General features: G+C 41.4%; 1 protein-coding gene across 1 annotated transcript; it reads left to right on the top strand.

Annotated features, from left to right (window-relative positions):
• Positions 1-362: 362 nt before the first annotated feature.
• LOC148146276 (putative G protein-coupled receptor 139) lies at positions 363-9,645 on the top strand. Its single transcript, XM_087998626.1, has 2 exons — positions 363-501; positions 8,663-9,645. The coding sequence occupies exons 1-2, from the start codon at positions 363-365 to the stop codon at positions 9,643-9,645; spliced, it is 1,122 nt and encodes a 373-aa protein (XP_087854752.1).
• Positions 9,646-11,833: the final 2,188 nt, after the last annotated feature.

Genomic DNA, 11,833 nt, shown 5'->3' with positions numbered 1-11,833 from the left:
TTCACCTGTCTCTGACTGTCCTTCCTTTTGGAATTACTGATTCTAACATCTACCTTCACTTCAATCCCTCCACTTCCTAACCTGCTGCTCTGGTTCCCAGCTGAAATGAACCTGTTTGTTTAGTGGCTGTAATTAATGTTAGTCTCCATGGATTCTACCGGTGACACTGGAGTAACTCGCTTTTCTGTTAAAAACAGGTTCATGTCAATGTGACACTCCATAGGGTCAGTGGCAGCATCACCTCCGACACTCAACAGCTCCAGAGACGGGGAAAGGAGAGATTAGAATCTGAGAATAAAGTCAGCTGGAATATTTCATCAATGGACCAGAATCTAGTAATACTGAAAATGAATGTTACAACAATGGACAGGACTGTATACTGGGATCTGTTGGCCCTTTCTGCTTTTTATGATAAGATTCCATTATCCCTGCGAATCCATTACATAATGTACATGACTGAATTCTTTAATAATCCTATCCTGGCTATTGTTGGCGTCCCTGGTAAGTCTCACTGCCCGGTTGTTATTTCTATAAACCATGTTTAACTGTTATTCTTTCCGCTTATTCTACTGCCCTTGCTGCTGTTATTACATCTGATGAGTCTCTGAATTCATCTTCCGCTCTGCAAACCATTGCTAACTGTCTGTCTTCTCTTTGATTCTGGGAGACACATAAGAGAGTCATTGCTCAGCTTCATCTGTAAACTACGATTCATTTTGTTCCTGTCATCATTCTTTATAGATTAGGAACATAAAATCACTGTCTTCTATTGTGGCAAAAAAAACTACATTTCCTTCATCTGACTCCATTCCACCCCTGGCCAATATCTGAAGGTGCAACCGCCTTTCCACATATACAGTGATCCCTCTCTCCCTGGGCTGATTTCCGGGCCCCATATCCTGACCATTATTCATTGTATTTACTAAACCCACAAGAACATCTTTCACCGGATCAACCCAGCTGCTGCTTAAAGCATGAAATGTGAAATCCAGTTTGGGTATTCCCAGGACCCTGCTGACCCCGTTCCCGTTCACAAAACTGCATCACCAAAGCTCACTCAAAGATTCCACAGTTTTTTTCCCGAGGTTAGACCGAAATCCGTTCCCTTTCTCATTCCCTGTGAGCTTCAATGTTAACTCCTACAGTGTCTCCACTTTAAAATCTCACACACGTGATGACATCTGTTCATGATATCGCTCTATCTCGTTCTGTCTCATTCCCAAATCTCTGTTAGTTGTTTATGTTTAAACTGATTTCTCTCTGCTCTGTCTCTAATAGCGATTTTCACAGCTGCACTCCCTCAGTATTTGTCTTTTACAAGTGCATCACAGATACTGATACAGAGACATGAACTCAAGGAAGCACCACTTCCAGTCATTTACCGCAGAACCTGGAAATTTCCCCATGCTCGGTCACTATCTAGTGCAGGTATACCGAGCAAGAGAGTGATCAGTGCCTGCTTCCGTGCTGCAACTAGTCCACTTTACTGATCAGTGCATCAGCGTGGTCGGCAAAGTGTCTTCTGTCTGGTTTGGTTATGTCTCGACTCGTTCTGCTCTGTAGATTCAGATTAAAGTATAACTGACCGTTTCACATGATCTCACAGTCTCATTATTAAATTGTTCCATTTTGCAATTGGACTCCCGAAGGCTACACTCCTCCAATTAGTCCGAATACCCTGATTGTACCCAATATTTCGGAAACTTCTACTCCAGTAAGTAATGACCCCATTCTAAGGTGAATGTTTTTCCTTGCTGTATCTTTCCCTGTCCTCGTTATTTTGCCCCTGTGTATGCAGTGCTGTGTTATGAAGCTCAGAAACAATGAATTTGAATGTGGTGGGGTATCACCCATTTCATCGGGAGCTGGCTGCGAAGCTCCATATTGGAAAGGGGTTTCAACCCCACATTGACTCCCGGGTTTGAAACTTGCTCTGTGCCTGTGCACTGAGCGCCTGTGTTCGTTACTCTGAGCTGATCACGTGGACAGCAACATGCTGAAGCCCTTCAGTTATTATTGCAATGGACCCAGCAAGTAACTTGTTGGAAATAGGCATTTCAATTAATTCTGTTCCTGGAAAGATAGTGGAAGGACTGGAATGTTTTGCTGGAGATATTTCAGGGAGACCTGAGTGTTTGACCATACAATTCAGAATGAAGCTTTGGGAATGTAGTTACAATGTGTCTTGGTTTTGAACATTCACAAAAAATGGAGCAGAGGCTGCAGAGTGTGGAAGCTCTGAGAGCACAGCCTGAGTGGGTGTGGGGAAAGAGATCTGTCGGATCCATCCCGGGTTTGCGAGGAACAGCTTACCAAGCTCCAGCAAACCCAGAACAAAGTGGAAAGGGACCCTGGAAGGATGGGACCGAGCTCTGTGATCACCTCTGTGCTGAATCAAACAACATCTGAATTTAGTTTCCATGATTTCACAAGAGATTATTGTTGGAAACTGTGAGAAAACAATTAATTTCCCAGGGCCACGGAACACCTCTTAAAAACCCAGCCAATGAGGCAAACCCTAACACATAGCAAATGTGAGCAGGAGTGTTGGATTCAGAGCATTCCTAAGCCATTAGTATGCTCTCAGTAGACTGCTCCTACTTCCATCTCAGATCCTTTGATCCATTGCGATCTATAAACTATTTCAGAAGCATACTTGAATGGTTTGGCCTGAACATCTTTTTCGGCTGAGAATTCCACAGGCTCACCTCTCTCTGGGCGAAGAAACTGCCACTTATTTCAGTGCTGAACAGCCTATGCCCTAAACGTAGACTGTGACAAATGATTCTGGACTCACTGTTCAGAAGAAACATCCTTCGTCTGTTAACCTGCTCAGATTTATTTACAATTTTACAAATTTGATGAGATCCCCTCCCAATCTTCTGAAGGCCAGTGAGTATAATCTTAGTTGATAGTCTCTCTTCGTACCACAGTTCTGCTGTGCCAGGGGTTAATACAATAGTGATAGATAATTGCACTTTGGACTGGAATCCTCTTGCTTAGAAAGCCAACATGGCACTTGTCTTCTTCTCCTCCCACTCACCTGCATGTTCACCTTCATTGTCTGGTACAGAAGGGCACTCAGGTCTCATTGCAACTCCCACATTATCAATCTATCAGTATATCAATAATAATCTGAATTTCTGATTTGCTGAAGTGGCTAACCTCACATTTATCCTCATTATACATTATCTGCTATAAATTTGTCCATTCATTCAACTTGTACAAAATACACTGAAATATCTCTGCTTACTCCTCAAAGCTCTCCATCCCAACCAACTTTGCGTAGTCTGCAGTTCCAGGCATAAGATGTTAAGTTCCCTCATCTAAGTCATTAATATGTATTGTGAATAGATGAGGTCAATTATTGATCCCTGTGCTACCTGACCAGCTACTGCCTGTCTCTCAGACGAATTCCCATTTCTTCCTGTTCTTTTCTGTCGTCCTCCAATTGGCACGTTCTTCATGCCAGTACTCTTTCCTCAATTCCACACCCTTTAGTTTTACATGCTAATCTCTATGTGGCAATTCTAAAGGCCTTCTGAAAGTCCAGTTAAGCCTTACAATGGCCCCTCTGACCCACTTTATTATTAGGTCCATGAAAATGTCTAGTAATTTTCACAGAAAAATTACTTTTCGTAAATTTGTGCTGAGTTTGTCTGATCTTGCCACTGCTATCAAATGGTTTCCAACAGACTTTTCCCCACTAATGGTGTCAGCCTAACCAGTCAATAATTCCCTTTGACTGCATTTCGAAAAAAAATAGTGGTGTCCCATTTCTCAACTTGCAATTGGTAGGAACTAATCCAGAATTCAGAATTTTGAAAGACAACCACTGACTATTTCCAAGGTCAATTCCTTAAGTGTTCTGTGATGCCCCTTATTGGCCCTGAGGATCATAGGGATTTATTCTCATCAAGTCCCCCACCATCTTTTGCCCAGTAATCATTCAGTTCCTCTCCCTTCGAGGATATGTGTTCTCCAACAGTTGTATTATCTTGTTTGTGTCTTTCTTAGTGAAGCCAAACCCAAGATATCATGTGAAGATGAAAAAAAAGAGTTAATTAACGTCTCTAATAAAATAAACACCTTTGCAATAAGTAGCCTGTGGGATAGTGATTAAAATAACCTTAAAATAAAGAGAATAATTGAGCTGTAAATGCTGTTGCGGGAATAATTGTGGACAATTTAACTTCACAAAACTTTCACAAATCAAAATGTAAAAGGCAGAATTGAGAACTGATTTAGACAACCATTCTTTCTTTTATTCATTTTGTGGGATATAAGTGTCACTGGCTGGTCAGCAGTTATAGCACACCCGTAGTTGCTCTTGAGAAGGTGGTGGTGAGTTGCCTTTTAGAACTGCTGCAGTCAATGCACAGTGAGTTCAAACAAATGCCATTCGGAAGGTAATTCCAGTGTTTTGACCCAGTGACAGTGGAAGAACAGCGATATATTTTCAAGAGAGAATGGCAAGTAGCTTGGCACCAGGATTTTGGGGTGTGGGGGTGAAATTGAAAGTGATGATGTTCCTGTGTATTTGCTGCTCTTGCCCTGGTCACAAGTGGCTGTGAGTTTAGATGCTGCTGTCTGAGGATCAGCCCATCTTGTGGATGTTACACTTTGTGGCCACTGAGCGTTGTGGTAGACGAAGTAGATGCTTGTTGATGTAAAGTTAATCTAACGGGTTGCTTTGTCCTGGATGGTGTCAGGTTCCTTGAGTGTTGTTGGAGTTACACCATCCAGGTAAGTGGGAAGCACTCCACCACACTTTGACTTGCTCCTTGCAGATGATGGACAGACTTTGGGGATACAGGTGGTGAGTTACTCACATCAGTATTCCGAGAAATGACCTGCTCTTGTAGAAAATGTGTTTATGTGTCGAGTCTGGTTGAGTTTCTGTTCAATAGTAATGCCCAAGCTGTTGATCATAGGAGAATCAGTGACGGTAACACCATTGAATGTCCCGGGGCAGTGGTTATATTGTCTCTTACTGGTCATGGTTGTAGTCTGGCATTTATGTGGTGTGATTGTCAACCCAAATCTAGGTACTGTCCAGAACTTATCACATTTGAATGTGGACTGCTTCAGTATCTGAGAAATCTGGAATGGTGCTGAAGATTGTACATTCATCTGGAAACATCTCCACTTCTGACCGTAGATGAAAGGAAGGTCATTGATAAAGCAGCTGAAGATGTTTGAGCCTAGGACACTACCCTGAGGCACTCACATAGAGATGTCTTCGAGCTGAAACAACTGACCCCATTAACCAAAACCATCTTCCTATGTATCAGGTATGACTCCAATTAGGGGAAGTGCGCCCGCTGATATCCATTGATTTCATTTTCACAAGGATTCATTGATGCCATACTCGGACAGTTTTGATTGAGGACAGTTTTGATGAAAACTCTTTTCTGAAACTACCAGCAAACAAGTTATTTTCGAGCTGGGAAAAATATTGTGGCGGGATAAATAATAAAATCATATTAGAGGCAGAATTGAACTTCAAATGCTGTAGTATTACATACAGAGTCAATTTGGAAAGACTTGACTCAGATAACCCGAAAATAAAACATTACAACATTGTGAAGACGTGGTGGCAAAGGTCGAATTTGGAAACGTAAAGGCAGAGAAGTAATGGAAATGTGCAAGGAGATATTCCATAACTCTTCAGGAAGGTATAAGAGATGTATTCTAAATGATGACATGAAACTAACAGTAGATTAGAAAAAGGAATTTGAAATTTGAAAAACATTTTTAAAGCACAGAATGGCTAAAGTAAAATGTTATTGTTTAGATGGGCTGTAAATATATTGCTATCGTCTGTCTCAGCAAAAGCTAATTTAACCAAAAATGTTTATGTCACCTGGTCAGAGAGTGATAGAGTCATAGAGGTGTACAAAACAGAAACAGACCCTTCGGTTCAACTCTTCCATGCTGATCAAATAGCCCAACCCAATCTAGTCCCACCCATCAGCACCTGACCCATATCCCTCCAAACCCTTCCTATTCGTATACCCATTCAGATGCCTTTTAAATGTCGCAATTGTACCAGCCTCCACCACTGCCTCTGGCAGCTCATTCCATGCACATACTACCCTCTGCATGAAAAGGTTGCCCTTCAGCTCTCTTTTATATCTTTGCCTTCTCACCCTAAGCCTATTCCTTCTAGCTCCGTTCCCCGCCCCCCCCCACCCCCCCCCCCCCCCTCCCCACCGCCCCAGGAAGAATAATTTGTCAATTTATATCCATGCCCCTCATGATTTTATAAACCCCTATAAGGTCACCTCTCAGCCTCTGACGCTCCAGGGAAAACAGCTCTAGCCTGTTCAGCCTCTCCCTATAGCTCAAATCCTCCAACCCTGACAACATCCTTGTAAATCTCTTCATATATCCTGAAGTGTAGATGTCATCAGTGTGGTCGATGACATCTACACTTTCCTTTTCGCTATTTTTCATTGATTTAGCTCTCAGAAATGACTGCCAGACTCCTCAGACCCCTTGGCATCATGGTAGCCCACAAAGCCACCAACACACTAAAACAGCAGCTCATGAGGTTGAAAGACCCTACACAGACATCAAGCAAAACTAATGTCATTCACAAAATACTGTGCAAGGACCGTAGCAAACACTGCATTGGACAAACAGGTAAACAACTAGCCACCAGGACACAAGTACACCAACTAGCCACAAAACGACATGACCCTCTCTCACTAGTATCCTTACAGACAGATAAGGAAGGACACCACTTTGACTGGGACAACAGATCCATTCTAGGACAAGCCAAACAAAGACATGCATGATAATTCCTAGAAGCATGCATTCCAACCAGAACTCTATCAACAAACACATCGAGTTAGACTCCATCTACCACCTCCTGAAAAAAAAACAGGAAGTGACTTTATCAAAGGAAATGACATCACCAAACTAAAGAAATCCAAACATATAAATAGAAACCAGGAATTATCAGCTGTGCTTCGTCTGAGGCCTACTGATGATGTTACCTAGGAGGGTGACGAAATGTCTGGAAATGAACCTTTCAGCTTAGTGAGCAAACTTACATTCATAATCTATCCATGTGACTAAAATTATTTATTCCTGCAAAGATTTTCATAAATCTTTACTGCAACCATTTTTAAACCTTTCACTTTTCCTGAGCTGCTCATAATTATGAAATACTCCGGTTGATGGTGAATTAGTGTTTTATCATCATAACCTTCTCGATTTTGTATTCTACACTTCTATTCAATGAGAACAGGATCCTGAGTGTGTGTTACTCTGCGCTGCCACCATCAGTGATCTGTGAGCAGACAACTCCAGGGTTCTGTGTTCTTATAATTCCTTTAGAATTGTTTTATGCTGCCTCTCCTCATTAGTTCTCATCAAGATGTATCAATAAACACTTCTCTGCATTAAGTTTTGTCTGGCATGGTGTTGCCCACTCTATCACTCTGTCTATGCCATCTGGAAGTTTATCAGTGTCCTCGTATATTTTTGTGCTCAAGCACTGGAGTGGGACTTGAGCAAAAAGCTTATTGTCATAGGAGAGCGGATTACTAACTGAGACACAGCTGTTATTCAAGGTGGTGAAAGCCACTACATAAATGCACAAATATTCTTCTATTGAATATATTTCCTCATGTCATATTCATTGAGGAGGAAATTTAAATCAGGGCGTGTGAGAACTTGCTGCTCTAGTAAAGTAGCTCTGTCTCATCTTATATAGTTCCCTGAGCGGCCAAACAAAGACTTGGTTGAAGATGGGATCTCTGACAATTGCAGCACTCCATTAACATTGCACTAAAATGTCAATTTTGAATATAAGATCAGATGCTCGAACAGGCACTTAGTCATGACCCTCTCAATCTGAGCTAAGAACGCTGTACCTTAAAACACACTTTCACTAAAAACTTCAAAGAAATCACTTTAACTGTGCTTTTACAAAACTCTCCTTTTGTTTTGACCTGCTCAGTGTCATCCTTTTTTCATCTTGTGTTCTAATAAGCTCTGAAACGTTGCATTTAGCATGGAGCATATTGGGGTGTTGGAGTTCATATGTATTCACATATAGAGGATTGTTTAACATGCACTAAACACATTGACCAAATATTGATGGCACCTTCACATTGTAAAATAGAAACATGCTCCTAGTTGTGAAGCTTGTGGAATTCTGACAGAACCTAAAAGGCAAAAAGCTGGGTTGACGCATCCTGATTGGGAATGGTCTATTTTCATTTCTTGAAGTTGATAGGCTTGCAAGTGAAATGGCAACAGCTGTGTGTAATGTGTTTATAGAGGAATGATCTCAAAGGCAGGACGGCAGAGTGGGTCTGACTCTGCTTGTGCTGTTATATCAGAGAATTACTCGGAGTATTTCTTAATCTAAAATTGCACTGAATTTCAGTAACAACCACTTGTTGTCTGTTTGATGCTAATGACCATGTACTGCTGAAAATGACATATGTTTGAGTTTTGTAACTATCAGAAGAGCAGTGGGTAAATGGGTTCAGAAATAGAAATTAATGTTTGAGATTGTTTTTATTTATGACAAGGTCCTAGTGCACATTTCTGTCAAATATAGTCTGTACCTCAGCTCAGATGTGATGTTATTTGTCCTCGAATCATTAACTTTGCTCACCGGGTCTTTCTTTATTTTTTGCAGTTAACGTAATAGCAATTGTGATTATGTCCCAGGGAAAGTGTGGACTCTCCACTTGCACCACTTGCTACCTGGTGGCCATGGCATTTGCGGATCTTCTGGTCATTATCACTGAGATCATACTCCGCCGAATCAATAATTATTATTTCCCATTGAATGTCATGAAGCTCACTTCTGTGTGTCGACCTCTCTATGTTGTGATCCGTGTAGCCATAGACTGTTCCGTCTGGTTCACCGTGACTTTCACTTTTGATCGATTTGTTGCCATTTCTTGCCGGAAACTGAAATCGAAATATTGCACCAAAAAAACTGTGACTGTGGTTCTAGCAACAACTGGCATTCTCCTATGTTTAAAAAACATTCCCATTTACTTCAGATATAAACCTAAGTGGGTAATTAAAAATATAGAATGGCGCTGTTCTAATAAGCAAATCTATTTTAGCGATCCGTGGTGGACTGGATTTAGAATGTTTGAAAAGATTTTAACACCATTACTACCATTCGGTTTAATTCTGTTAATCAATGCAATGACAGTCAGACACATTTTAATGGCCAGTCGAGTCCGTATGGGACTGAAGCATCACAAAAAAGATGAAAAATACAGCGACCAAGAGATGGAGAGCAGAAGGAAGTCAATGATTTTACTCTTTACCATATCGGGCACCTTCATCTTCCTGTGGTTTGTTTACATTATTTGCTTTTTTGATTTTGATGGTTCCGTGGTCAATTGTGGTGGGATGTTGGAAGTGCTTGCCTATATGCTGAGAAATTTAAATTGTTGCACAAACACGTTTATTTACGTGGCTACTCAGTCCAAGTTCAGAGAGCAGTTGAAGAGCATGTTGAAATATCCCCTAATGTCTATTCATAAATTCGTGAATAGACAAAACAACTCAGAGCAGCACAAATATCCAGACAGCAATAGACAAACATTAATCCCTGGGTTACAAAACCAACTTCACATAGCCCTAAACAATGGAAAGTAAAGGGATGTAGGGGGGTGGGGGGCGTAGTTAATCAGCCTGAACTATGGATCAGCAACATGGAAGAAAACTGGGGAAAGAAGAAACATTGTCAACCAGAGAACAGGAAGGACAGGGCCTGAATGAAACCACACGTTCGAGAGCTGGCAGTCAAGGGTTAGATATTCACTTCAGAGGAATAGGGGTGAGAAACGTAGAACAAAGAACAAAGAACCAATAATATTTACAGCCCAGGAATAGGCTCTTTGGCCCTCCAATCATGAGCCGATCCAAATCTACTGCCTAAACCTATCGCCCAATAACTAAGCATTTGTATCCCTCTGCTCCCCACCTACTCATGCATCTGTCCAGATGCATCTTGAATAAATCTACCGTGCCTGCCTCTATGACCTCTGCTGGCAACGCATTCCAGATGCGCACCACCCTCTGTGCTTGCCTTGTGTATCCCCCTTAAACTTACCACCTCTCACCTTGAAAGCATGACCTTTCATTATTGATTCCTTCACCCTGGGAAAAAGCTTGTCTCTGTCCATCCTGTCTATCCCCTTCATGATTTTGTAAACCTCAATCAGGTCCCCCCTCAATCTCCTTTTTCCTAATGAAAACAATCCTAACCTACTCAACCTCTCCTCATAGCTAGCACCTTCCATACCAGGCAACATCCTCATAAACCTTCTCTGCACCCTCTCCAAGTCGTCCACAAAGGAGTCAGAGCAACACACAATGTTGCGACAGGTGGCAAGCAGGATCGCAAGGAGACCAGTAAATAGAGAATTTCTGTCAAAAGGAAAACAGCGAAATATATAAGGAAACGATAGGATGTGACTCTTGGAAGAGGATGTGAGCAGGATTGCTGAGGAGAATGACTGGACGGTTTGGAAGGAATAATAAGAATCAGTCACAGGTTTCCCTCTTACATTCTCAAACCTGTGCATTTCTAAAAACAAATGGAGTTTGTGAACAGCATATTCTTTCAGCGCATTACTATTGTTTTTGCAAACAAGTAATTGTTAATAATCGTATGTTTAAGATGGCGATGAAGAGGACATTCATCTCGAAGAGGGCAGTTAATCTGTACAGCTCTAACACAGAGGGTTGTCAAAGTTAGAACAATAAGTATATCAAAGCTAACACAAACAAAATTGCAATTATTCAGGGACTAAATGGCTCTGGGTCAAAGACAGGAGAGTGGATTTGAGGATTATCAGATCAACTCAATGAATGGAGAAGCAAATTCAATTCACTGAATGGTATAATTCTGCTCCAATGTCTGATGGCTTTATCATCATTGATTCCATGGATACCCCTCTCCAGTATTCCTACGCTGCTGTCCCTATTTGAATCAGCAATTAACACAAAAGTTTATCTTTACCTCATTCATTTAACACAAGTCTGACAAACAATAGATCCCGATGTCATAGGACGTCTGGAAGGTCTCTGCAAACCATGGACTTGATGTTAAAAACATTATTTTTCTCTTTAACAATTCTGTAATTACACGAAATGTTTCATTCTCTGCTATCACATGTACGCTTTTTAATCCTCTCCTCTCCCTATCCATAACATCTTCCAGGTGTGAGGACAACCTGTATCACAGTGAACTGCATGAGGCCACACAACCATGCTCTCATGCAATCATCTTAAAAGCACAAAAACGCTCCCTATTTTGGTAACATCCTGCATCAACTATAACTTGTACAATCTCCAGATAATTCTCCATATTCACCTTGTTAATGAATAAGCTGCCATCACTTCTCCAATCCTTCATCGTGCTGTAAAGGTGTCCAGGCCCTGTGGCCCTCCATATTTTTGTAACTAACTCCAGACTCGGACACACCCTATCAGTTGAGGACATTGCCCATAAACAGACACTGTCCTTAACTTTGTAACCTTGTCTCCAACTTACAGTCCTTTGTAACATTATAACCTGTTCGAGACTCAGTAAACTTCCTCCACTGTGCATCTTCCTCCAGAACACCACAATTCTCCCTCTGTTTGTAACCTACTTCACATGTTCAACATTCCCTGTCTCTGTAACCTCTCTCAGTCCTTCAGCACTCACCATCTTCAGGAATTCCTCCAGTCCATGTAAAATTTCCTCACTGAAGGGTGAAATGTTAGGGAGTAAAATAAAAGATAATAAAAGCTCAGCGTTATAAGTGACAGAAAGGATGTACTGATTAAAGCAACA

This window comes from Chiloscyllium plagiosum, unplaced genomic scaffold (genome assembly GCF_037043375.1).
Source record: "Chiloscyllium plagiosum isolate Xiang-an unplaced genomic scaffold, Cpla_swu_hap1 HiC_scaffold_21, whole genome shotgun sequence".
Classification (NCBI taxonomy): Eukaryota; Metazoa; Chordata; class Chondrichthyes; order Orectolobiformes; family Hemiscylliidae; genus Chiloscyllium; species Chiloscyllium plagiosum.
This window is presented reverse-complemented; position numbering and strand designations above follow the sequence as displayed.

What these genes read in the sequence shown, in the direction of transcription:
- LOC148146276 (XM_087998626.1), top strand. Translation starts at nt 363, where the DNA reads ATGGACAGGACTGTATACTGGGATCTGTTGGCCCTTTCTGCTTTTTAT. An exon ending in GGCTATTGTTGGCGTCCCTG is followed by an intron (nt 502 to 8,662) that starts GTAAGTCTCACT and finishes TATTTTTTGCAG; the next exon opens with TTAACGTAATAGCAATTGTG.